The sequence below is a fragment of the Pelodiscus sinensis genome, chromosome 6 (genome assembly GCF_052426305.1).
Source record: "Pelodiscus sinensis isolate ZL-2025 chromosome 6, ASM5242630v1, whole genome shotgun sequence".
Lineage (NCBI taxonomy): Eukaryota > Metazoa > Chordata > Testudines > Trionychidae > Pelodiscus > Pelodiscus sinensis.
Window position 1 is genome coordinate 119,101,487 of NC_143057.1, and position 25,380 is coordinate 119,126,866.

General features: G+C 44.6%; 2 protein-coding genes across 7 annotated transcripts in view; both read left to right on the plus strand.

The window, feature by feature from the left end:
• The window catches only part of ST8SIA5 (ST8 alpha-N-acetyl-neuraminide alpha-2,8-sialyltransferase 5), a 230,207-nt gene that overhangs the window by 179,554 nt on the left and 25,273 nt on the right, over positions 1 to 25,380 (plus strand). The window lies entirely within an intron of this gene.
• The window catches only part of LOXHD1 (lipoxygenase homology PLAT domains 1), a 244,313-nt gene that overhangs the window by 8,768 nt on the left and 210,165 nt on the right, over positions 1 to 25,380 (plus strand). The window contains exon 2 of the mRNA XM_089779460.1: positions 21,428 to 21,542. Within this exon, the coding sequence (XP_089635586.1) occupies positions 21,428 to 21,542 (115 nt within the window). The remainder of the gene's footprint in view (positions 1 to 21,427; positions 21,543 to 25,380) is intronic.

A 25,380-nucleotide genomic window follows, 5' to 3' on the forward strand; every position in this document is an offset into this window, starting at 1 on the left:
AGAGGCTTCTTTACAGTCCGTCAGTCTTCAGAACTGGCCAGTTACTGTGTACGCTTTTATCCCAGGGAATGCAAATTCTTAAACAGGACTGCCAAGAGAGAGATTCATTGAGAAATCTAATCCAGCCATCTGGCACTCAAAACTTTTCCTCGGAGTGGACCAGAACTTAAGAGAGAGATTTACTTATAAGCACCTGCCCTCACATTTTTGTGATCACTTTTAGCAACTACAGAAATTTCATACATGGGGGGAAAAAAACATTAGCAAAGAAATCAGAATAATTTTAGCCTTCTTTTTAAGTCAATTTAGCAGCTGGAATCAAAGAGGAGAGCAAGTACCATGTGATCAACCACATTGGGATCTGGAGATAAATGACACATACCTGTGTGAAACCCCCATGATTAGCTGCTTTGAAGCAACATGGGCCGGATGTGTTAAGACCGGTTTGGAAGCCAGGCAGTTAGGAATTCCATTCCCATCTCTGTCACTTACTGCTACTTTGCAGATCTTCTCTCTAGCTTTCTATAATGTTGCCCATCACTGTAGTCTCTGAGCACCTACCTTGTGACTATGATTAAGTTAAGAAGTAAGTAATAGTAACTGATCCCATTTTGCGGATGGCAAATGTGGACTGTGTCTGAGTTACTGGAGCCTACTGGAATAACCAGACAGCTGGACTAACTGGGTTTTTATTCTAGTTCTGACTTGGAATCTTGTGCATCCTTGGGTAGAGCTATTCATTTCCACCAGCCCTAAGAAAAGCAGAGATTCACCGTGGAGTTGGTAGGACTCAAATGAATAATGCTGCTCTAATTTATGATTTGGCTTCATCTGTCAGGCATTTTGAGAGTGATCAGGACACAGGCACCAGATAGATTCACAACATGTCTTCTGTCCAATTAGGTTTTTGTCTTTGTGGCATTATTGCCACTGTTAGTGACGTTTGTTTATTGTTATCAGCCTGCAGGTTAAGTCTTTCTCCAGATGTTGCTAGTCTGAGATCCTGATGCCTTCAGTTTGTGTTCCCTTCAGAATGAGAGAGGCCAGACTCTGGCAAGTGGTATATTCCATTCCTGCTAGAGGGTGCATTTCCATTCAGCTCTGGCAGTGCTGACAGGACACGTTAAGCAGATTAGTCCTTGCTAACATGGTCCCAGGGCCCCCAACTGCTGTGCCTGCTTGCCTTTCCAAAAGTATCTTATGGCAAGAGATTGCGAGATTGGTGTCAATCCATCACCTGTAAGGTGATATTTATTTAAAAACAGGTTGCGGACAAATAATAATAGAACAAAGGAAGATACTTTGTTCATTAATTCACCTCTGCGGTGTGACTTCATAGGCAGATATTACAGACGAATGGCTCAATATTTCTGTCATCTGCTGTGTGTGGTCATCAAGTCTTTCATGTGCTTCATTCTTCTGCACACTTTCAAATTCAGATCCAAATTTATTTTGCAGTATTAATGTAGCGGGGTAACTTCACTTGGTAGATGTTTGTATCATAACTAGCAGATGAACACGAAGTTGCTTGGGTTCTTAACTGTAGTAAAGTTTGTTTTTTTGTTTTTTTTTAAAGAAAAAGGAAAATGTACATGCTTTATTTAAATGGTTGTAAAGGCAGGGAGTTAGGAGGTGGGGTGGGGCTCAGAGCAGGGAGTTGGGTGTGTGGGAGGCTCTGGGCAGGAAGTGGGGTGCAGGAGTAAGGCGGGGGCTGGGCGGTGTGGGGGGACTCAGGGCAGGGGGTGGAGTCCATTATAAGATTCAGTTTTCAGATGCTTGTAACTTTGCTAAACCTTTTGGGCAGAAATGTTCTTGCCATTCAGCCTGAGGCTGAATGTTTTTGAAAACTGCCAGAACTAACTATCCAGCTGTTTCTCTGAAAAAGGATAGGGGAATACATATTGCTTTGCCTATGTTAAGAATCTTTACAGCCTTTTCATTGAGACGTTCTAGCACCCCCATGGGATAGAACAGAGACATGAAATTTGGATGGGAGTTTGGCGGTGGGATGTGGGTGGGGTTATTCTGGTGTTCCAGGGATCTGATTTATGCAGTTCCCATGAAAATCTGCCCACATTTGGCCAAATTATGAACCCCTGCAAATCATCTTTTGTACGTGCTCAGTAAAAACTTGTTAGAATTTGTCAGCTACATTCTCTGAAGATTCTCTGCAGTGAGTATGCTTCTGACCACTGTTGTGGGGGGGTTGAACAGGTTTTTTCCTGCAATGGAGGCTCTGGGCTGACACCATGCTGGGGGGGTACCAGAGCTGAGAGGAGGGAGTCTATCTCTCCTGAAAGCTCAGTGTTCCCATTTCTGGCACCCAGACAGTGAGAAGGAGAAAGAGGAAATATACTTAGAATGCAAACACATAAGGAAACAGGCCTCAGAAGGTGAGGAGGGTAGCAGCAAACATGGAGACTAGGGGTAGAGACCAGAGAGGTTGGAGAAAACTGCAAACAGGTGACTCATGAGGACTAGAGAGTAGATCAAGGAGATGGAAGGAGAAAGGTTGAGGCTGGGGAGGCGAGGAACAGGGCAACAGAAGGGTCTGTAGCCACTAGAAAACACTCTACTCAGAACTTTTGCTATCAGCAGATATCTGTGAAACCCACTGACTAAATATGTGGCTGGTCTCCCTTCAGTGACTGGTATACATAGAGGATGACAACCTACTACTGTTATCTGTTGTTCTGTTAGCTAAACCTGCTCACATGGCCATGTGGATCTAAAGTCTGCTGAATAATCACATGGGAGTTGGTATGGTTCCAATGATGGGATTTCTGTTTTTTTTTTCCATTTCCATTTTGGAAAACCCAGGATATGTTGCATACAAAAAAGCTACACAGAGCCTACATCTAGACTGCAGGCTTCTTTTGGAAGAAGCTTTTCCAGAAGAGATCTTCTGGAAAAACTTCTTTCGAAAGAGAGCGTCCACACAGCAAAAACGCAACGAGAAAGCAATCTGCTTTTTCAAAAGATAGTGTCCAATCAATGTGGACTCTATCTCACATTTAAGTTGTAATTACTGTAGATGGAGTGGCCACCAAGGCACCTGTGCTTTTTCTTGGAGGCCTCTTCTTTTGAAAAAACACTCTCTTCCACATCCACACACACCTTTTTCTGAAAAAGATTTTCTGGAAAAAGGCTTCTTCCTCGTAGAATGAGGTTTCCCGCCACCGGAAAAGCCCCTCCATTCTTTTGACTTTCTGTCGAAGGAATGCACTAGCAGTGTGGACGTAAGTATAGTTTTTCCAAAAATATGTCTGTGTTTCTGGAAAAACTCTGAAGTGTAGACATACCCTAAAAGAATGTTAAAAATTTGAAAAGTCAAACACTCAACAGAAAATGCCAGGAATAAGGTTAGCCACACAACCTAATTCATGTGTATGCACAATAAGATAGTCTTAAATTATGTGTTCACATACATTTTTCCCCATAGGACTCCTGCTTCATTCAGGGCCAAGATGGACCTACTTGCATTTTTCTGACAAAACCTGAGTTACATCCACACTGTAATCATGTTCTTCCGAAAGTAAATCAAAAGACCAGAGGGATTTTTCTGACCTTGGTAAACCTCTTTGTATGAGGAAGAAGCCTTTTTCTGAAAGAGCTTTTTCGGAAAAAGGCATGTGTGGATGGGGAAGAGGGAATTATTTTGAAAGAAGAGAAAAGAAGAAAAAGCACAGGTGTCCTGGTGGCCACTCCGCCCATAGTAATTACAGCTTACATGCGAGATAGCATCCATTCCGTGTGGACGCTCTCTTTTGGAAGAAGTTTTTTTTGGAAGATCTCTTCCAAAAGAAGCCTGCAGTCTAGACATAGACTTAGGTCTTTGTTACGAAAGAGGTTAGAGGTGAGTATCCCTGCTCTGTTCCATGACTGCCTGTTCTAGAAGAATGGAGAATGAAGATTGTAGATCGACTACCCTGACTTTTAGAAGCAACAGAACTTGTGCGGAGGAGAGTCAGCCAAATGAAATTGACTGACTGCCCCACAGACTTGAAACTGAACACTCCAATAGCCAAATGTTGGGAGTCTCACACATGCTTGGAAGAAGTTGCTTACAGATGGATTTTTGTGGGACATGTTGTGGAGCAGCTTTGGGCTGCTGATAAAAATCAGTCTCACTTTATCCGACCACGTTGTAAAACTGATTGCACATTTCCTGCTAGGCAGTAATTTCTAAAGCTACTTTCTGGACACACCATACACAGATAGCACCATGCCCTGTCAGGCATTTCGCTGTGTGTGACAGATAGTGAAAGAAGTGGACCAGGTTTTTTCAGGCAGCAGACCAAGCCAAATGCTTTCCCCCCAGGGCATGGCATTTTCCTTCAGTGCATTTTCAACTCAAATAACAAATATGTCAATTTCTAAGCTAATTCAACGGTGTTGTTTCAAGAAGCACCAAGATGTCTGTGTTTTAGCTGTGCTGAGGAGATGGTGCTTTTTACTCAAAGCAAGAGCCTGAGATGAATCAATACCAGCCTCATGCAGTGCATCAGAAAGGAACTTTGGCTTTGCAATGGCTGATCAAACATTACAAATGGTATCAGTCCTTGCCTGCAAGAACATGCAAGATTCTGCTTTGCTCTGGGTTTGTTTTTCAGTACTATGCTGCGCTTTAGGGCTCAAGAGAATGGCTTCCGTACTGCTGCTAAATGGGATGCAGAATACAACAATCCTGCCTGGTCTTTGTCAGGGATGTCTCACAGAATCCACTGAGACATTATTAATTTTGCTGTTCTTCATATAATGCTTGAACAGAACAAATAAATAACAGAGCACAACTGGGCCAGAGACTCATGAAGAAAAAAGCTCCTTCTATGAATAATTAATTTGGCACCCACAACAGGATTCAAATGCTGCTTTAGCTTGTTCTTATAAAGAACATGCAGTCTTTTATGAATACAGGGCCAAAATGGGTTCCCAGCAACACCAAAGAATATCCACTGAAATCAAGGATTTATGCTAGAGTAAATGAGACCAGAATTTGGTTCATTTTGCCTCTGACAGTGATATTTCCGCTCAAGGTTAAGGCATGAATGGCCTTGTTGAAAAGTGATTTCCAAGAGCCTACTCTATAGCTCATAAATTAGTCGTGAATTATGACATTCTTGTGAAATGCTACGTTTGTGACTCTTCAATTAATATGTGCAGAGTGCAGTGGTCTTTATTGTGCAGTGCTGGCCCCATAAAATGTTGCCAATGCTTTAGGTGAATTTCTGAGACTCTGTTCATAAGCTGAAAGATAAGCACATGGTTAACTATTTTGCTAGAATGGGGTCAGAATTATCTGCATCGTCCAGGATTCAGCCCTAAGTGAATATTTCAATATTCAAGGAAATCTCTATTGGAAATAGAGGAAAGTACAAGAGACTTTAGCTACTGACATAAAACTACTCATCTTCAATAAAACTGACATATTTCCAAGGGTCTAAACAGTGTCAGTATTCTAATGTTTTCCTCGACTTTTGCCCTCACTAGTCTTGAACGTACAGAATTGCCTATAATCTCCTCTCCTTTACCCTTTCAAGTAGGAATAAGAGATCTTCCGGAAAAGGGTTTATTTTCCGAAAGATCGCGTCTAGACTGGCGCTTTTCTCCGGCATAACCCCGAGATGGAAAAAAGCAGCAGCCATGTTCATGCAAATGCTGTGGGGGATATTTAAATCCCCAGTGGATTTGCAATTCCGAAGTGTCTCATTAGCATCCCTTTTCTGGAAAGGGGTGCCAATGTAGACACAGCCTAGTAGGGCAAGTCTGAATATCATTGATGCTTCAATATTGCCAAGGTGCTACGTGTTTCACATAGAAATAAGAAGATATATGCCCAGAGGAGTTTATAGATTAAATTATCAGTATTCAAAAGAAGGGAAATATCCCTGTTTAATTGCTGTGATTAAACAGGGATATTTACAACATATTTCTCTCCTCACATCTTTTTTTCTCTTAGTAATTTATATTGTAAATTGTTGAGGACAGGCACCATCTGTACAATGGACCCCCAATCTCATTTGGAGCCTTTTTTTGTGAACAATACCAGTATAATAATATCATGTTATTTCCGAAGAGACTGAGTAGGTGAGGTAATATTTTGCATTGGACCAACTTCTGTGAGAGTATGTCTAAATAGCACTCTTATTTTGAAATAAGCTATTTCAGAATTTTTTTCTGAAATAGCTTATTTCAAAATAGCACATCTATACTACAGGAAAGCCTCAAAATTAGTCTGAGGCAGGCTTCCCTAATGTGGACATGTTACCATGATTCAGAGCCCCAGGAGGCACTAGGGAGTACTTACTTTGAATTGCCCTGCGGAGGAGCTTTTCGAAATAGCAGCAGAGTGTTCACATTACTGCTGTTCCGGAATAGCTATTTTGAAATAAGCGTTATTCCTTGTGAAATGAGGTTTACAGATTTTTAAATAAGCTGTCTGTTATTTTGAAATTATTTGAAAATAATGGAATTGCTGTGTAGACATAACGGAATTGCTATGTAGACATTCCGAAATAACTGTTCTGTGTAGATACACTCTAAGCGAGGAAGATAAGCTTTTGAGATCCATAGATCTTCTTCAAGTCTAGGAAAGGCAATAAGTGTCACCACTAAACATGAGGTTGTTAAGCATAAGGGGTACGTCTACACCACATGCCTCTGTTGGCAGAGGCATGTAATTTGTTTATTCAGCAAAGGTAAATGATCGCGGCTTCATTTACATTTACATGGCTGCCGCGCTGAGCCGACAAACAGCTGATCAGCTGTTTGTCGGCTCGCCTCTAGTCTGGATGTTCCCCCTGTCACCATCAAAGCCCTTTGTCGGCAGCCCCGGTAAACCTCATTCCACGAGGAATAACGGGGCTGCCGACAAAGGGCTTTGATGTCGACAGGGGGAATGTCCAGACTAGCGGCGAGCCGACAAACAGCTGATCAGCTGTTTGTCGGCTCAGCGCGGCAGCCATGTAAATGTAAATGAAGCCGCGATCATTTAAATCTCGGCTTCATTTACCTTTGCCTACAACCCTAATCTACATGCCTCTGCCAACAGAGGCATGTAGTGTAGACACAGCCAAGGAGTTAACACATGTTGCAAAAAGCCTTTCAAAATGAAGTGGGGAAATTAACATATCTGTGATCACAGGACACAGAGCATGGCTTAACTGCATTCATGGCCATTGAATTACAAATTGATTTACATGGCCCAGTCTTCCATAGCAGACCTTGCATGCTAGAAAAAAGGCAATTTCCCTGTCTCACCAAGGGGAAAAGACCAAAGCAGATGAACTACGCATTACAGAACATGACGTGTTCATCGGACAAACGTACTTTCCCTCCCTAATATCCTCATGTGTCCCATGATTAGGCACAGCAGGTGAAGATATTCTGATGACCCACTGCAACTACACAAGTCCCCAAACATAATGATTCTTTGTGCTGCTGGAATCTGATTGCCCCCGTGCAATGGCTTTCTCATTACAAAATTTCCTGCACAGGTTTTACTTCTCATACATGGCATCTGATCAACATCATCTCAGGAGGTATGTCTACACTACCCCGCTAGTTCGAACTAGCGGGGTAATGTAGGCATACCGCAGTTGCAAATGAAGCCCGGGATTTGAATTTCCCGGGCTTCATTTGCATAAGCCGGCCGGCGCCATTTTTAAATGCCGGCTTGTTCGAACCCCGTGCCGCGCGGCTACACACGGCACAGGCTAGATAGTTCGAACTAGCAAGCCATTCCGAACTATCTGTACACCTCGTTCCATGAGGCGTACAGATAGTTCGGAATGGCTTGCTAGTTTGAACTATCTAGCCCATGCCGCGTGTAGCCGCGCGGCACGGGGTTCGAACAAGCCGGCATTTAAAAATAGCGCCGGCCGGCTTATGCAAATGAAGCCCGGGAAATTCAAATCCCGGGCTTCATTTGCAACTGCGGTATGCCTACATTACTACCCTAGTTCGAACTAGGGTGGTAGTGTAGACATACCCAGGTAGCCTTGGGACAAGTGGTCATTCAGCTCCATCCCTAGGGCTGCAGGGAAGTTTCAGGATCCTAAGCAACTGAGCAAAACTTTCTAGAATAGCGCGGCTCATCTTTTTTAAAGGTAGGGGGTAGAAAAGCTGCCTTAAACATTGCCTTCCCTGTAAAATCTGGCCAGACTACTGCGGTTGGCGGTCAATAAACAACAAAGAAGATTTTAGGATCGTGGAACATCTGCACCTTTCTGGATGGAGGAGAGGCACAAAGGACTCAGAGAAGTACCGCTCTGGTTTCCAGAGAACTTGCCTGCTACAATGTTGATATTGCAGCACTGAGTCAGACTAGACTGGTCTGAGAGTGCTCCATCAAAGAGCTAGGAGGTGACTGCGCTTTCTTCTGGAAAGGAAAAGCAGAGGATGAAAATGGGATCCGTGGAATTGGATTTGCAGTCAGAACATTTTTCCTGAAACAAGTTTCTGACCTCTCTGTTGTCCTGAGTGAACGTCTCATGAAACTTCAGTTTCCCTAGAGCCTTTCACTGCATGCCACTGTCACCAGAGCCTACACTGAGCAGCACAGAGGAAAGCAAGGCGTAGTTCTATTCTGAGCAGGAATCCACCCTCAGATCAGCCCCTGCCTATGACAGGCTCATCCTGGTTGGAGTTGATAGTGACGGAGGAGATTGGAGAGGACATGAATGGATTCCTCCTTTTGGGAAAATGTGCAGAACAGTCTGCTCATCACGAACACCATCTTCAGGCAAAATGATAAATATAATAAAACAACGTGGCTGCATCTATCATCTGAACAGTGACACTGGATCAACTCCAGTATCATCTGCCAATGAGACATCTGCGATGTCAGCATGCCTGGAGCTGTGCATGGCACAGAAGGCTGGACAGACGGGGGATGGGAGAGTGCTCAGCCTGTACATAGTCTCTTCACAGCGCAAGTATCCCAAGTTCAGCAGAACAGCCTGCAACATAGCAAAGATTGAGCACCTCAACAATCAGGTTTCCGCAGTCACTGGGTAACAAACTCTTTTCATGCTCACCATTCACTGGCAAGCCAGCTGAAAAAAGAACTAGTTTAAAGGTGTGATTATGGACACAGTAAAGTCGGTGTTGGGCCCAAACAAAAGGGTACGCCAGGATTGGTTTAACAAGGACAACGGGGACATTTCCAAACTCTTCAGTGACAAGCGGAAAGTGTTTGGTGAATGGCAGAATTAAGCCACCTGCTTCCCAAAGAAAGATAGGCTTAAGTGCCTACTAGCAAGGCCCAGTTTGAATGGAGAATGCAAGATGAGTGATGGAAGAGAATAGCTGCAGGAGCTCAGTGTTACACAGATACACAGATGTTACACAGATGTTTCTGTGAGTTCATTAGGGAGCCTATTGATTTTCTGGTTTCACCCACCTAGTGGTTGTTGGGGAATTTGATGCAGCAAATGAGGTGCATCAGATGTTGTGACAGGCATATGTGGAGGACTATGGATCTTGAAATGTATGTTTGTTTGGGGGGAGGAGATCATTGTAGCACTGGAAATATATCTCTCTGTGACACTCTTCTACCTTTTCCAGACCTGCGGAAGAGTTCTATGGATCTCAAAAGCTTGTTACATCAACACAGTTTGGATTCCCAAGGGTTTTGTTCCTTTCTCATGATTTCTTCCCTAGACTATGCTATGCTGGCAAACCAGCTAACCTGTATATAACCCTTGACATCTTAGCTATTGTAATCAGGAGAATTCACTTGTGTTTGGATATCAAAGCAATGTTAAACTTAAAAAACAACAAATAGTCTGGTAGCACTTTATAGACTAACAAAACATGTAGATGGTATCATGAGCGTTCGTGGGCACAGCTCACTTCTTCAGATGACCGGAGCTCATGATACCATCTACATGTTTTGTTAGTCTATAATGTGCTACCAGACCATTTGTTGTTATTTAAGTTTATCCTGTACAGACTAACTTGGCTACCCCCTGAAACTTCAAAGCAATGTTAATTAGGCTAGCAACCTCTAACCCATTCACTTGTATTGATAAGAAATAAAGGGTAGATGCTAACGTGTATTTGTCTCTGTTTACCTATGTCCTATAAAAGGAACAAATTTGCTTTGTAGATGCTAAATCCTTTTCATGTCTTGTAATGCTATATTACTATTCTCTTTATTGTCTCTGGGTCAAAAGGGATATTAACATTTAAATGAAGGTTGGGAAGTAACCTCATTATTATCTTCAGTGGGGTAGCCGAGTTAGTCTGTGACAGGAAAAACTTAAAAAACAACAAATAGTCTGGTAGCACTTTAAAGACTAACAAAATATGAGGATGGTGTAATGAGCTTTCATGGGCAAAACCCACTTCTTCGGATGAATGGCGTTATTAAAGGTCCAGTTCCTAAATAAATAGGGGATGGCGGGGGGAGAAGGAAGGGAAAAAGGGACGAGGGGAAGGAGGAAAAAGTCAATTAGAGCAGTAGTCCCCAATGAAGTGCCCGAGGGCGCCATGGTGCCTGCTAGGCCATTTCTGTGAGCCCGCCGAGTGAGTGGGGCCAGCCCAGGCGTACAGCGCCTGGGCAGTGCCAGCCCCCTGGGTGCATGGCATATGGGCAGTGTCGACGCTGGGTGCGCAGCACATGGGTGGCCCCACCTCTCAGTGCACAGCATTCGAGTGGCCCTACCCCCGGGTGCACAGTGCAAGGACTGTGCCGGCCTCGGGTGCGCGGCTTATGGGCGGTGCTGGCCCGTGGGCATGTGGCACAGGGTGGCGCCGGCCCTGGGAATGCAGCACATGGGCAGGCCCCCGGGCATGCGGCACATGGGCTGTTCCAGCCCCGGCGCACGGCATATGGGCAGCCCCACCCTTGGGCGCGTGGCACAGGAGTGGTGCCGGCGCCAGCCCCAGGAGTGAGGCCCATATGGGTGGCCCCGCCCCCAGGCACATGCACGGCCCCGCCCCCAGGTGCCCGGCATGTGAGTAACTCCGCCGCCAGGCGCCTGGCAGTCCCAAAAGTTTGGGGACCACTGAATTAGAGAGCTCATGTTATATGAAGTTGATAGAGAAGGTGCAAATTGTTTATTATCCTCATCTGGCTTTGAAACTTGTGATTCCATGTTGTAAACTACCCATAAACTTTCTCGGTAGTTTAAATAGTGGTTGCAAAGGGCATCCCTCTTTCAATGGCCCATTAAATAATGATCAAGGACTGTCAGCATAAGCTTTTAATCTAAGCAGCCCACGTGACGAAGTTGCCTGTCAGCTTACCAGCCAGCTTTGGCTATAAAAAAGAAACCTGATGCCTGATTCTGATATTGATAGTCTGCTGAACTACCGGGAAGATCTCAGTCCTATGCAGTGCTCTGTCTAATTTTTACATCCATCTGCAGATTTTTTTTCCCCATTCATGTATGGAATACATTTGTAATGTTCACTAAGGTTACGTCTACACTACACAACTTTATCGGAAAAAGACACGCAATTTGCTCTCTGCAATTTGTTCACCTTTTTCCGATTGTTTTTTCAGAAGAGGCTTTTTCAGAAAAACCTCCTCTTTCGGAAGAGCCCTTATTTCTCATGAAACAAGGTTTACAGGGCTCTTTCCAATTTGTCCACATCCTTTCTGTAGTGGCGGCTCCCAAAATTGCATGCTAAAAAGAGGACTGTGTTTCAGCTTCTTGTTAACCTGTGTGGTACTACAGAAGCTCTTTTGCAGTGTGCCATGCAGGGGGCCCCACAGACGTGCCAGGCCCCGAGGCATGGCAGGAGAAGGAAGGGAGGGCCCAGCTCTGCACCCCTAGAAGGGGCAGGGCTGGGGCTAGCCTACCCTAGGCAGCCTTCAGCACTACCTGGAGCGTGGTGCGCAGGGTCTGGTGGTGATTTATGGGGCCTGGAGTCCTGGGCCCTTTTGAATCATCAGACCCCAGGCAGCTGTTCCCTTTGCCCTCTCCTCCCCACATCAGTGAGTCTGCTGCTGTGTTTCTTGCAGTCTGCCTGAGGGAGTGACTCTTAGCTGTGAGCCATTCTGAAAGGACTGTGATTTGCAGGATGGTGGGCTTCCATACCCAAACACAGGCTATGTCTACACTAGGAGATTATTTCAGATTTACTAAATTCGACTTCAGGGCATCAGATTTTACGAATTTGAAGTTCCACGTCCTCACTTTAGGGAAGAATCGAATGGCGTCTGAGGCAGGCTCCATTCATGGGGATGTGCTACCTCAGACTCAGAGCCCCCAGAAGCACTCTGGAGAGCTGCAGGAGGCCTCTTGGAGGCCAGTTAGTTTGAATTAGCAGCCCTGGAGTATCCACAGTAATGTTATTTTGGACGTGCAAATTCAGTTATGCCTCGTGAAAAGCAGGACTACATAGTTCAAATTCCACGGCCACTTATTCCGGAATAATAGGCTTGTAGTGTGGACGCACTGCTTACAAATTCAGCGTGAGGTAGGGTTGCCATATGGTTTCAACAAAAATACCGGACACACTTGACATTATATCACAGTCTACATTACTTCTTATTTAGAAAATACTGGACATTTATATTTTCTCATTTATATTTTCTCAATTTATTTCCCAAACAGAAAGCTCAAATACTGGACTGTCCAGTTCAAAGCCAGACACTTGGCAACCCTAGCCATAGGTGAAGGGCTTATTTAAGGCTAAGGTTCTAGTATAGACCAGGCCTCAGTTCACTCCAAAGTGGGGTATGAAACTTACCCCTGCCACATGCTAACAATTCATTTGGATCCTGTTGCCACACACTAATGCCCTGCAGCAGGACAGGGATTCCAGGAACCCACAGGACTCGCTGTCATAAGAGTGGGAGTGAGTGAAATGTATTTTTTTTGCAGCAGGATTGGGTGGGCAAAAGACTCCAGACTGTTGTAATTTGCAGGAAAATACTAAATCTCTCGTCAGTTTGTCATACATAGGATTTCAGGAGTATAAATCACGCTTTTCTTTTAAAAAAATTAATATCTTAATACTTACATTTAAGTGAGGCTTTATAAAGAGATTTGGTGTCTATTTTAACAAGACTTTAAAATATTTGTACATGATTTAAGCAAGATTTGTTCTATTATTTTAGTGGTAAAAACTGTGTTTGAATTATATATTAATTAACCAACCCTTTTTTTTTCATGTTAGTATGGGGAAAGCTATCTTTTTTTTTCAGGATTTGCAGGGTGTGAGGCTTTAGCAGGTGGAAGTGGGATAAAAATGCAAGAAACAATAAAGAAGCTGGCAGGACTAAGAAAGCACATTGTGGACCAGGATTAAAAAAATAATCCTGTGCAGGGCTCTGCCGCACACTAGAAGTTCCCTGGTGTGCTTTAATTTATTCTAAATTTCAAAGCAGAGGAGATCAAAAAGTACTATGGAACTTTTGATGCATGGTAACACTGACTACCCACATACTTAGTGTGCAGCAGGCTGGAGGAGAGGGGTAGATTTACATCCCAGTTTGCCATGAATTAAGGGCTGGTCTACACTTTTCTGCAGTTTGAATCCCAAGGTGGTGGAGAGCAGCATGCATCAAAGAGCTGCACTATAACTCTCCCGTGTGGACAAGATGGACATGTAAACTAGGAGCCTTTTATTTCATTCATGTAGAGGTTGAAGGGGACTAAATTAATATGAACTAGGAACCCTCTAGTGGAGTCCACACTGAGGCGTCTCAGCACAGCACTTTGGTGCACACTGCTGTTCACATTCCTGTAATCTGAAGGGTGAGGCAGTGTAGACATACTCTTGCACTATGTCTATACAGCAAAGAAAAACCCATGCCCGGCTCATGCCTATCAGCTTGGGTTTGGAATGAGGGGCTGTTCTATGGTGTAGACTTCAGGAGTTGGGCTGCAGCACCAAATCTGGGACCTTCACACCTTTGCATCCTGTCTCTATCCTGAGCCTGGAAGTCTACACAGACCCAGCCTTGAAAGCCTGAGACATCTGGCATGGACCAACTATGGGGTTTTCTTTGCCATGTAGAAATACTCTAGGCATTTGTGCAAATAAACCCCTAGATTTAGGGCTAAGGTTTGCAGGCCTCTCAGAAGAAACATGTTATGGGGAGGGATTTGGAGGAGGAGAAGCTGGGGTAAGTTCATGATAGACTAGAAGAGGCAGAAGCTTCCATGAGGAGAATGCATGTAGCGATACTGTTCATTTTCCCTATTCGTGAAGTATAAAATTGGCTTTACCCACAGCTGCCACTTGTACGCTGTGCTTTGGCAGATCAGCTTAGTTCTGCTGTGCAGTTTTTCCTGGCTAGCTGTCCATGCCCATCAAGGTAGGTTAACTGCTTATTTCAGCCTCTCATCTCTAGGCTAAACTAACTGTGGTCAACAGGGAACAAAACCGTCCTATGACCTTTCATTAACTTCTGGGAAATAAATTGTTTGTTTTAGTTCAGTTCAAGTCCTAAAATCACCCTCTCTCTTGATGCTCATCGGTGCCTGTGTTGGCAGTGTCACCGGAGACTGGAGCCATGAACTAACTATCCACTCCGCCTGGAGATGTTCCCTCCAGGCTGGTGCTGTGGAAGCGCTACTGCTGTTGGCTAGAGGACTTCAGTCTCCAGCAGTCTCAAGCTGGCATCTTCTCTGAAACATTATGGTTGTTTCAACAACGGCTTTGGAAACAGGTGTTTCCTTCTGTCTGACACCTGAAAATGGCTGGGTTAATATTAACTGCCCTCTTCCTGCAGGAGTAGTGACTGGGTGCAAGTTGTACCAGTAATACCACAGGGTATCTGTATACATTGAGTTAACACTTTCCACATCCCCCTGTAAAAGGAATACGTTTTGGATGCTAAACTTTGGCAAAGAAGTCTGTGTCGATCGTTTCCCTTAATTGTATACTATTTTTCAAATCAGGGATTGCGCCTGCTCATAAGAAGCAGTCAAGTGTCTGTAATATATCACGAAACAGGGGCATTCATTCCCTTTAGCCTATGTTATACCCATTAATATTTCATGCCTTGTAGACGGGCATTACCCATATCTGTCAATAAGCGATGATGCATCTGACATAAGACTTTCATCAGCATTTCTTAAGACATCACACTAGTCAGCTTAACCACGGCCCCAGCTGGGGATTCAATATCCACCAGATGCCACGGAGTTTGAAGCAGGCTTCACTTGCGATTATTGAAGCACTCAGTAATTGACGTGATAATTGGAACAGGATAGTCTGCACTAGTGACGGCTGGGCACGCCTCTTGGGGAGATGGACATTGCCTTTATCTGAGTCCGACTGAGAGAGCGCAAGCAAGATCGGCGCGCAAGACTAGGCACCAGCGGCCATTCCTGAGATTTATAATGGCTCTTGGGCTGATTCCCTGAATTGACCTGGACAAATTATTTAGGGCACAGTCAGGGCCACTGACAAGGGTGGGGAGAGAGGACTGTTGCACCCGCAATTCAAAAGGATCTGGGGAGGGGGCTCCTAGCCACTGCCACTACTGCAGCAGCAGTGTCCAGAGCTCCAGACCCTGGCAGTTCTTAGGACTGCCTGGGGAGGCAGGGGTGCTGTGCAACACCCTGCAGGCAGTATTGAGGGCTGAGGAGGTCCAGACCCTGCCCCTTCCACCTGAGACTCCACCTCTTCTAGGAGCACGGAGTCTGCACCTTGTCCGGGGGCCTGGCTGCGTGCTTCATTTCGCTCACTAATAAAATCCTGTACCAAACTGGAGCATTGTTGGTATGACTTGGAAAGAGTTTGAAAATGTCCTTGATGACAAAGAGCATGAGCTTCACGTAGGAGGGAAGTAGAGGGAAAGATAAAATAAATTCAAGTGTTTAACCTGAGTCTTTTTTTCTAGCACCTCATTAATCTACCTCTACAGAGCTGTAGCACTGATAGGGCAAAATTGAAAGCTGTATATTAAATTCAACCCTTAGTGTGGCTCCTGCCTCAAGGTTTTCAGCTAATTCAATAGTATTGTGTCAGGTCGTAAAGTACTTGATGTTTATGCTTTGGAGTCACGAGAACTGGGTACATTCTCCAATGCCAGAGTAGCCAATTGACTGAAGAGCAGACTTGTGCCACTTGTAGCCACATACATCTGTGGAGAGCGAGTGCAAAGTGGCTGTAAAAGGCTATCCCATGAGAATTGCATCCCTTTCCATCCACTTCCTCATTGACACTTGACTACACAGGATACCAAGCAGTGGCCAACCAAGACTAGTGATTTTTGCAATGATGGTTCAAATATATTAAAAAATAAAAAGTAATAAAGTCAGCCTAAGGCCTGAACCACTCTTGTGTCAAAGGGTGTCGGATAGCGTTGGACTCTCATTTCAAGGGAAGCTTCATGTCCCTGTTCTCATGATGATGATTTCATGACAGGCAATTCTTGTCACATCTTTTCCTCAGGCAGCTGTGTGTACTGGCTGTAGTGTGAGAGATGGGCATGGCAATTGTCTCTCTCTACCCATAGTACAGTATGGAATTGACCTTCTGACATTGCAGATTCTGCCTGGCTCCCATTTCCCCTTGTTTCCATTTTGTCCCTTTGTGGAATATTCATGGTGTTTGGTACTTAGCAGTGTTTTTATAGTAATATCATATGTTCCCCAAGCAGAGTTCATTTGCATCTTTTTGTACGCTCCATGCTAAAATTCTTTCCCTACTAATCGTGGACACATGCACTGCCAAGAAATCAACCCTGCCTGTGTTCTGCTACGTGAATCAAATGTCTTCTGCGTGTATAACACACACCTATATGTATTCACAAAGTTGTGTGTCCTGGCACTGGCATTGCAGGAAGCATAGAAGCTTTTTTTAATTTTATTTTTCTTTGCTATCTTATGGTCTCATAACTAGGAAAACATGAAAGTGGAGAAAAATCAACTTAGATTATCTATTCCACAGCAGCCACCCTCTGCCACTGTGCCGTCTGTCAATTATGCCCATAAATGGAGATGAAATGCACAGCAGTCCCATTCAGGGACACAAAAGAGGAGGGTCCTTAGTGAGGGAGATGTGGACAAGTATAACTTATATTGTTGGCAACATATAATTTGTAACAACTCCTGAATACTTCACTAGTCATGCAGTAAGAAACTAAACAGCCACTGACATTTTGACAGAACACATGCTTCTTCTTGATGTAACGCTGGTATCTTAAGGTGTGTAATTTGTTGCAGCAGCTGAGTAAAAGCTGTGCATTGTCCTTTCGTAGGTCTGTGTCTCAAATAACCGGGGAAGTACACTCACATGGCGTCTCAGAATGCCATCACTTTAATAAAAGCAAGAGACCAGATGTTGCTGTGTTTCTGCATGGGAAGGGGAGTTTTACAGAACAGGGTCTTTTACAGAATTCTTCACAACTTGCACATCATCCGCATACAGTGACAGGGTCAGCCCTTGGACTGCAAGCCAGGCCAAAGGGAGTAGGGAAGGAAAGATACCGATGCTATGGCTACACTCCTGACCTTACAGTGGCACAGCTGTACCAGTGCTACTGTAAGGTCTCCTGTGTAGCTGTTCTCTGCCAATTGGAGAGAGCTCTCCTGCTGGTATAATTAATTCATGCCCATGTTGTTTGGGGTGGGGGATTGGAGAAGGGGTGTGACCACCCCACCCCCCGCACTCACCAGCAGCAGGAAGCGGAGCCATGTGGCAGAGAAGGCTGGGGCTGGATCAGTCCACTTCCTGCCGCCACCGGTAAGCGTAGGGTGGGCCCGACTGCTGCTGCCAGCACCAGGCAGGGCATGGTGGGGCCTGGGACAGATGGGGAGTTATCCTGAGTCCTTCAATCCTCCCCTCCTGCCCCGTGTATGGCCCTAGCAGAGAGACAATGAAGCTTAGCCTTCCTGTGGATATGTGGGTGAGCATGCGAAATATGGAGACGGGTTTTGGAGAGACATGTGACCATGCCACCTGATCCTGGAATTCATCTTAAATCATGTACTTTTCCATGAGTAGCTGGGAGGAAGTCAAACTGAAACAATGGTCTCCCACCTTATCCAAATCCTACATATAGTGAGGTGTGAGGTAATTTAGATCATTAGTCTCTCTGGCTACCCTGTCCAAGATGAATGCAGGGAACAACTCAGGGCATATCTGCACTAGGAAATTATTTTGAAATAATAACTCCCAAAATAACTATTTCGGAATGGCGTGTCCACACTACGGAGAAGCCGTGACATTAGTCTGAGGCAGGCTCCCTTAATGAGGATGCGCTACCTCAGCTTAGAGCTCCGGGAAGCACTGGGGGGTAATTACTTTTGAATGACTCTGGGGAGTAGTTATTTTGAAATAGCAGCAGTGGAGCATCCACACTACTGCTCTTGTGAAATAACTATTTTGAGATGAGCATTATTCCTCATGGAAAGCAAAAGTTATAATAAAATCACTTTTGTTTCTTTATAAACCCAGTGTAAATAATAGTTATCTGGGGGAGAGCCAGTAGGAATGCATAGCTTTCTTTACCCTGAGAAAGAGGGTGCACAAAATGAGCTCACCTCATATAAAACTTTATACATATTAAGATGGATTTATCTGGGGTATGGCTGTTAAGAGGTGGTGTGATGGGGTGGACAAGGCCCCGAAATCCCTGCTGGAGGCCTTTCCGCATCCTGCCCAGCAACACAAGCAGAAGAGAGGTCCTCCCAGCAAAACAGAGTTGCAGTCTCTGCTGCAGCCAATCAGGGTGCAGCAGGCTGATACAAAAGAAGCTGCTAGCCCTTCTTGTGAGCACCCCTCAGTAGCGTCTACTCAATTGTCTGCAGGGGTGTGTCTAAACTACATGGCTCCGTCGATGGAGCCATGTAGATGAGGCTGATCGGCAGAGGGAAATGAAACCGTGATTTAAATAATCACGGCTTCATTTAAATTTAAATGGCTGCCACGCTCTGCCGACCAGCTGATGATCAGTTGTTTGTCGGCAGATCGGGGCAGACTGGACGTTCTCACGCCGACCTGAAAGCCCTTTGTTGACCTCCCCCTTATGCCTCGTGGGATGAGGTTTACCGGGGAGGGCGACAAAGGGCTTTCATGTCAGCAGGGGAGCATCCAGACTGCCCTGATCTGCCGACAAACAGCTGATCGGCAGAGCGGGGCAGCCATTTGAATTGAAATGAAGCTGCGATTATTTAAATCGCGGCTTCATTTCCCTTTGCCAAATAAACAAATCTACATGGCTCCGTCGATGGAGCCATGTAGTCTAGACGTACTCCAGGAGAGGAAGTGTACAGTATGTGGCCTGGGATCAGGCCTCTTCTTTTACCTCCTAGTATGGTTGCTGGGAGTTGGGGGGGGGGGAAGGGGATAGAGAGGCAGCAAGGTTGTGTGTGGGGGGGGAAGCGAGTAGTCGAGTAGTTGACTCGACTACTCATTTACATTCCTAATCTGGGGTTCAGTTCCCCTTGAGGCCAGGCATTTGGGTGCTGAGGTAAGTTCCTTTACTGAGCCTCCCAGGGCTGAGATGATCTCAGTGTCTGTATTATACTGCAGAGGGCTACCTCTGAGTCACTGCTGTAGGAGGTGGGAGAGCCTAGCTCAGCAAGACAGAGCTGAGGGGTGCCTACGAGGGCAGAAAGGTAGGCTCAGTGGGATTACAGCACATCAAGCGACAATCCCAAGGAGGTCCCTGCGACCAAACCCGTCACGCTCATGTGAGCAAGGCAGGGTCTATACAGACACTGTATCACTCTAATGACACTGATATAAGCCCTACACCTCTCATGGAGGCAGGGTTATATGTTGGTGCGGTAGAGCACTTACATTGCCGTGTAGACACTGACATAATTAGGCTGACTTAAGTTGTCCTATCTGCGTAGAGTAGACCAGACCTCACTTGGGAGAGTTCTTTTATTGTTGGCCTCCCTGCCTGTGCCCAGCATGTGTTGTGCTGCCTCTAGTGCTGTTAAACATCTCTCCAAGGTGCTGCTCATGGCTTTTCTCGCTGTAGAACAGGACGTAATGGTTGGTGCTTAGAGTGGGCACCAGAGCTCTGGGGTCTGCTCCCAGCGAGCTCTCTGCTTCTGTGTGTGACTGAGGCAAACCTCATGATTTCCTGGCTTCCATTTCCCGCTTTGCGAAACGGGGATATCATCTAACCTTCGTAAATAACTCTTGCCTGTAAGGTCTTTGGAAGATCTTACATGCTACTGACTGTACGTGCTAAGTATTATAAGGTCTGAGATCATTGTTGGGAAGGGCCTCTGCCTAATTCTGAGTTATTTTCTGGGGGAATGTTGATTTTTCTCTACTAGAGCTAATACAAAACTGAAAACCATAAAATAGTGGTGAATGGCCCGGGGAAGGAGAAGGTAATTTGTACATTCATTTCCATTGGTTGGAAATGTGACTAAATGCTCTGTCCTTTAGCAGCATGCCCAGTCATTCTCAGTTTGTACCCATGACCAACATGGCTGTGCAAGCTGGAGGAAGCTGAAAGTGAAACCTTGCTCTGTAGAGCCAAAAGAATGGAGTGCATGCTATGGGTTTTCTTTTCATGCTGTGCGGTTAATGTACAACCCTGCTTTTCTCTGAGCACTTGTATAAGGCACCTCACCTGGGAATTCTCAGACTTTTGTAGCGCACTAGCCAGGTTTTAATAGATTGTCATGTAGCCCACACCCTGCCCTGCTTAGGGTCATGCGAGATCACCGTGGCAGCTTCAACAATCGCTTTCAGTGATGGATGATACTAGGAAAGTATTTGGGTATTTCTAGCTAGCCTTTAATGCAACGGAGCAGCTTGAAATAAAGAGGGGAAGCCAGAACCATGTGATCAGCCCGTCTCCTGCAGTGGGAATATTTGAGCTAGACCATTGCAGTGTTGTTGGTATTGCAGAGTTGCAGTCCATCAGGACTTGGTTTAAACTATCTCATTCCTCCTCGCCCCACCCTCCTCCCAGCCAACTATCTCATAGACTTGTGACTACAACTATGAATGAGTTTTTCCCCTGCTGGTGTGTTAAAATAGATGATAGCAGATGACTATTATTGCTGCCCAGTGTGAACAGTACTGGTGAATGGGTAGTTTCTTTTTTAGGTGTGTAATGCAGCCACAGAACTGTGCAATAATAGAATATATAATAATTATTACATAGCCAGACACTATTTACATTCTCAGTGTTAACATAGGACTTCCCATTTCAGCTGTAACTACATCACCTTGTGTATATAAATATATGTACACATGCATGCATATTCACACAGAGGTTAATTTTGTTTGAGATAGCTCTGTCCTGCCCAGTTCCAATCTCAGTAAATTTTGTCTGCCTATATAACTGTCTACAACAATTTAAATTGGAAAAGTACTAGCCAGTAGCATTAAGCAATGATTGTGTTCCATGCCAGAGATGGATGCATTTCAGTAGTTAGGTGAGGTCGTCTCTGAGTAATCTGTATTTCAGTTTGTTTGTAAGTACAGTGGGTCCTCTGAAACACAATCTGTTGCCTTGATTTTTTTTCTTCTTCCATAGTTTATGAGGTGGTGACTGTGACTGGAGATGTAAGAGGAGCAGGAACTGATGCCAATATCTTTGTTACTCTCTTTGGAGAATTTGGGATCACTCCAAAGACTCATCTCACTAGCAAGTGAGTATTAGAGAGAACTGTGTATCTCTAAGGGCCGCTCGGCATTTTATATTTTTACTGCTTTTGTTAAAACAACAGTATTTTGCTGGTAGATGCAGCTGGAACATCGCCTAAATATTTGCAGATTTTGTGAACAAAATGCATATACAGGCAGTCCCCGGGTTACATGGATCCGACTTACATCGGATCCCTACTTACAAACAGGGTGAGGCAACCCCGCACTAGCTGCTTCCCCCCAGCAGACCAGAGAGACGCGAAGCTAGCACCCCTCCACCCCAGCAGACCAGGGAGACGTGGAGCGGCTTTTCTCAGCAGACACCTCAGCTTGAGAATAAAGGACTGAGGGAAGTGAGGTGTGGGAGAATAAAACTGAGCTCTGGAGAAATGTTTGGCTAGAGTTTCCCCTACAATATGTACCAGTTCCGACTTACATACAAATTCAACTTAAGAACAAACCTACAGTCCCTATCTTGTATGTAACCCGGGGACTGCCTGTACATGCTTTTGGGTATGACTCACTCCAGTGCGCTGCAACCCCTCATGGGTAAAGCGCTGCAGACAATACTTTGTAAGGTCCAACCCTGCAATTTGCAGAACACTCTCCTTTTCAAGATGTTAGACTGGAATGGTGAGCACTCCTTGCCTTGCAGATCTGTCTTGAGTGCCTACATCTCTTTGACACGCCATTCCATACATCTGTCATGGTAACACTAGCAGGGTTCTTGGTGCATCCTGCCTCCTTTATCACAGTATTGAAATTAAAGAGGTCAATATTTTCCTACCTGGGTGACTCAGGGTAGGCGTCTGATTCTATCTATAGTCACCTATGTAGGCAGCCTGTTTTTCATAATTGTTCTGACCACCAACAACTTCCCGTGCAATCATGAGGAGCTGCAGCACCTTTGAAAAGGATGCCTAATGATGGATGCAAGAGCCTATCTCAAGCCACCCGGGATAGAAAATGTTGACCTTTGCCATTGACAGTTATAATCCAGACCCTTTGTCTGGGGCATGGAATGTAAAGGGTTAACACTCTGGCCTAGAGATCAAGGCAACTGCCTGGAACAAGTCCAAAAGAAGAGCTGGTGCAGGAGGGAAATGGGAGGCCAGATCTTCTTCTGGTCTGAGTCCATTGATTTTGATATGGATGTGTCAGGGGACACCTGCTAACCGGCTAGCTCTGTGCATAAAGAAAACATTTCAGAATACTACTATTTTTAAAAAAAATCAGCCTATTTCTGCTTTATGGGATCTGTCCTTAGGCTATGGAAGGTTGGAACATGCTAAGAACAGACAGGAAAGTCGCTGCGGGGGTCTTCATGCTCCAGACGTTATTAATTTACAATTAAAAACATTACGGAGCTTTCCTTATGGCACAACAAGCTTGTGAGACTAGAGTTTTGTTTGAAATATGCCTGGCTTTCCCTGGTCCTGTTGGTAATATTCATTTATCTCCCACAGGCTCTTTCTCAGAGGAGAGAGAAATCTAGTGCAATATCTGGTACCCCACAGGCTCCTGAGAAAGCTCTTTGACCAATCTGGGTTTTGTTACATAGGAATCTGAGGGTGGGGATTGAAATTTGTGTCACTAACTTGGGCGTTCTGTGCACAGGGTTGCACATGCAAAATTGCTCCCATCCTTAGTCTATTGTTTTGAAAAAACTATTTTACATATTTTTCTTGTATTACTCAGTCTCTCAAACTGAGAATGCGGATCCCTTTTGTGAAGCTTTGTACAAAGTGTAATGGCTGCTATCTTGACTAGCACCAGGGGCTGAAACTAGGGTATCCAAGGTTAAACCATGAGTTGATTGATATAGCTTGAGCTAAGGAATCTAAGCCCTATAACTAGCCCTGTAACAGACTCCTATCATTGGTGGATCGGCACAGATAGGGACCTGTAACATACACTCATCAGTGGGTTATGCAAGTGCAGTGAGACAGTCCTTGACTCAGAAAACTTGCACTCTGAATAGATAACACACATGGCTGGGGAAACTGAGGTACAGGGAGTTGAAGTGACTTGCCCAAAGGCATACACAGTAAGTTAGTGGCTGAGTTGGGACAGAACCCAGAATTCCTGCCTTGCAGTCTAGTTCGCTGTTCACATGATCATATTTTTTTAAACAACAAATATCATTTGGATTTTAAAACCCCAAGGAAACTGTGCTCTGTTTGCCCTTTTTGAAAATTACTGACTCTGAGGAGAACAAATCTGTTTGATTTTCTGAGGACTTCACTTGATTCAGAATCAACATTGGTCCAGAAGAGATTCCTCTGAGTCCAACAGCTTGATAGAGCTATGTGTTAGCTGCATCTGCTCAGACTAACGTGCTGATAACAAAATTGTCTGAAATATTAAAATATTATTGCGCGACAGTGTTTAACTTCCCCTTTGGCAGAGCAATGTTTTCATAGAAAAATATTAATTTCTTTTACCTGTAGAATCTAGTGGGGATCATAGGTCTTATCTATCATTGTTTTCTAGTTTAGTGTTGCAAATGTGTTTCAGAAAATACTAACTCTCTGTTAACGTCATATGGTAACTTCACATTTTCTCCATTTCTACAGCACTGACAAGAGGTACCTGCAACTATTTTAAATTTTATCCTCAAAAGAGCTTCTCTTCCCAGTGAAGCAACTCAAACATGAGAATCTGTAAAGAAAAATGATATGGGAATGGTAACGAAAATACATGTAATTTCAGACCTGTTTGCCATATTTGATATCCTGAAATCACTACTCACAGAGGTTTTTAGTTTTATTTTTACTATTCCAGCCATCATTAGCAACGGCTGTGAGAACTTGCTGCATATATATATTTATGTTAAACTCCTAATACAACCTATCTCTTATCCGTAGATCTCAAAGTACTTTACAAGGTAGGTATCATTTGCTCCATTTTACAAGTGGGGAAACTGAGGCACGCAGCTACAGGGTGACTTGCTCAAGTTCACAGGGCAGGTGCATGGCAGAAGGAGCAGAACCTGGTTCTTCTGACTCCCCATCTGCTCCCCTACTCAGTGAACTCTGCTACTTTCACATTGCAGCATTCCTATCTGCCTTAGGGTCATTGGTAAGGCCATTAAAAACACCTGTTTTTCAGTGAGTTTTATCCTGGTCAGCTTTTATGTGAGGAAGTGCTTTTGGGTATGTCTACAGAGCAGCTAAAGACTCGGCTCGCTTGGGCTTTCTGTCTGGGGCTGTACAATGACGGTGTAAAATCTTCAGACTTAGGCTAGAACCTGAGCTCAGGAATCCCAAGTGGGGAGGGGCCCCAGAGCCAAGACTCCAGTCTGACCCTGAATGTTTATACTAGTTTTACAGCCCTAGCCCAACCGCTGCTGTCTGGAATTAGCTGACATGGGCCAGCCAGCAATGGGTCCTTTTTTTGCTATAGAGATATACCCTTAAGTTGCACTTAAATGTTGTTCTGCTGGTGGCCTTGGAAAGACTCCAAAACACACTAAAAATATTGCATGCTCTTGAAAGGGGAAGTGAGGCTATCCCAGTAAAAACATCCTGGCCATGTTTTAATCGGTGATCTTAAATGAGTTACAAATGTGTGTAGGTCAATTTCACTGACACTTTAGTTAATGATTTTTCCTTCCCACACCATGTGTTGTCTTGAAAGAGAGAAGAGAAGGTAGTGATTTTACTTTAGCATTGGCATAATGACTGTTCAAGCACATTGTGAGGGCAGCTAGCATTATCAACTTCACCCTGGTTACAGGGGAAAGCAGAGGGCTAAGATGGCTGGAAATGAGAACAAGTCACACCAAACAAACCATTTGCATTCTAAGGTTCTTAAAATTTGCTTCCCTGGGAGCTGACCATT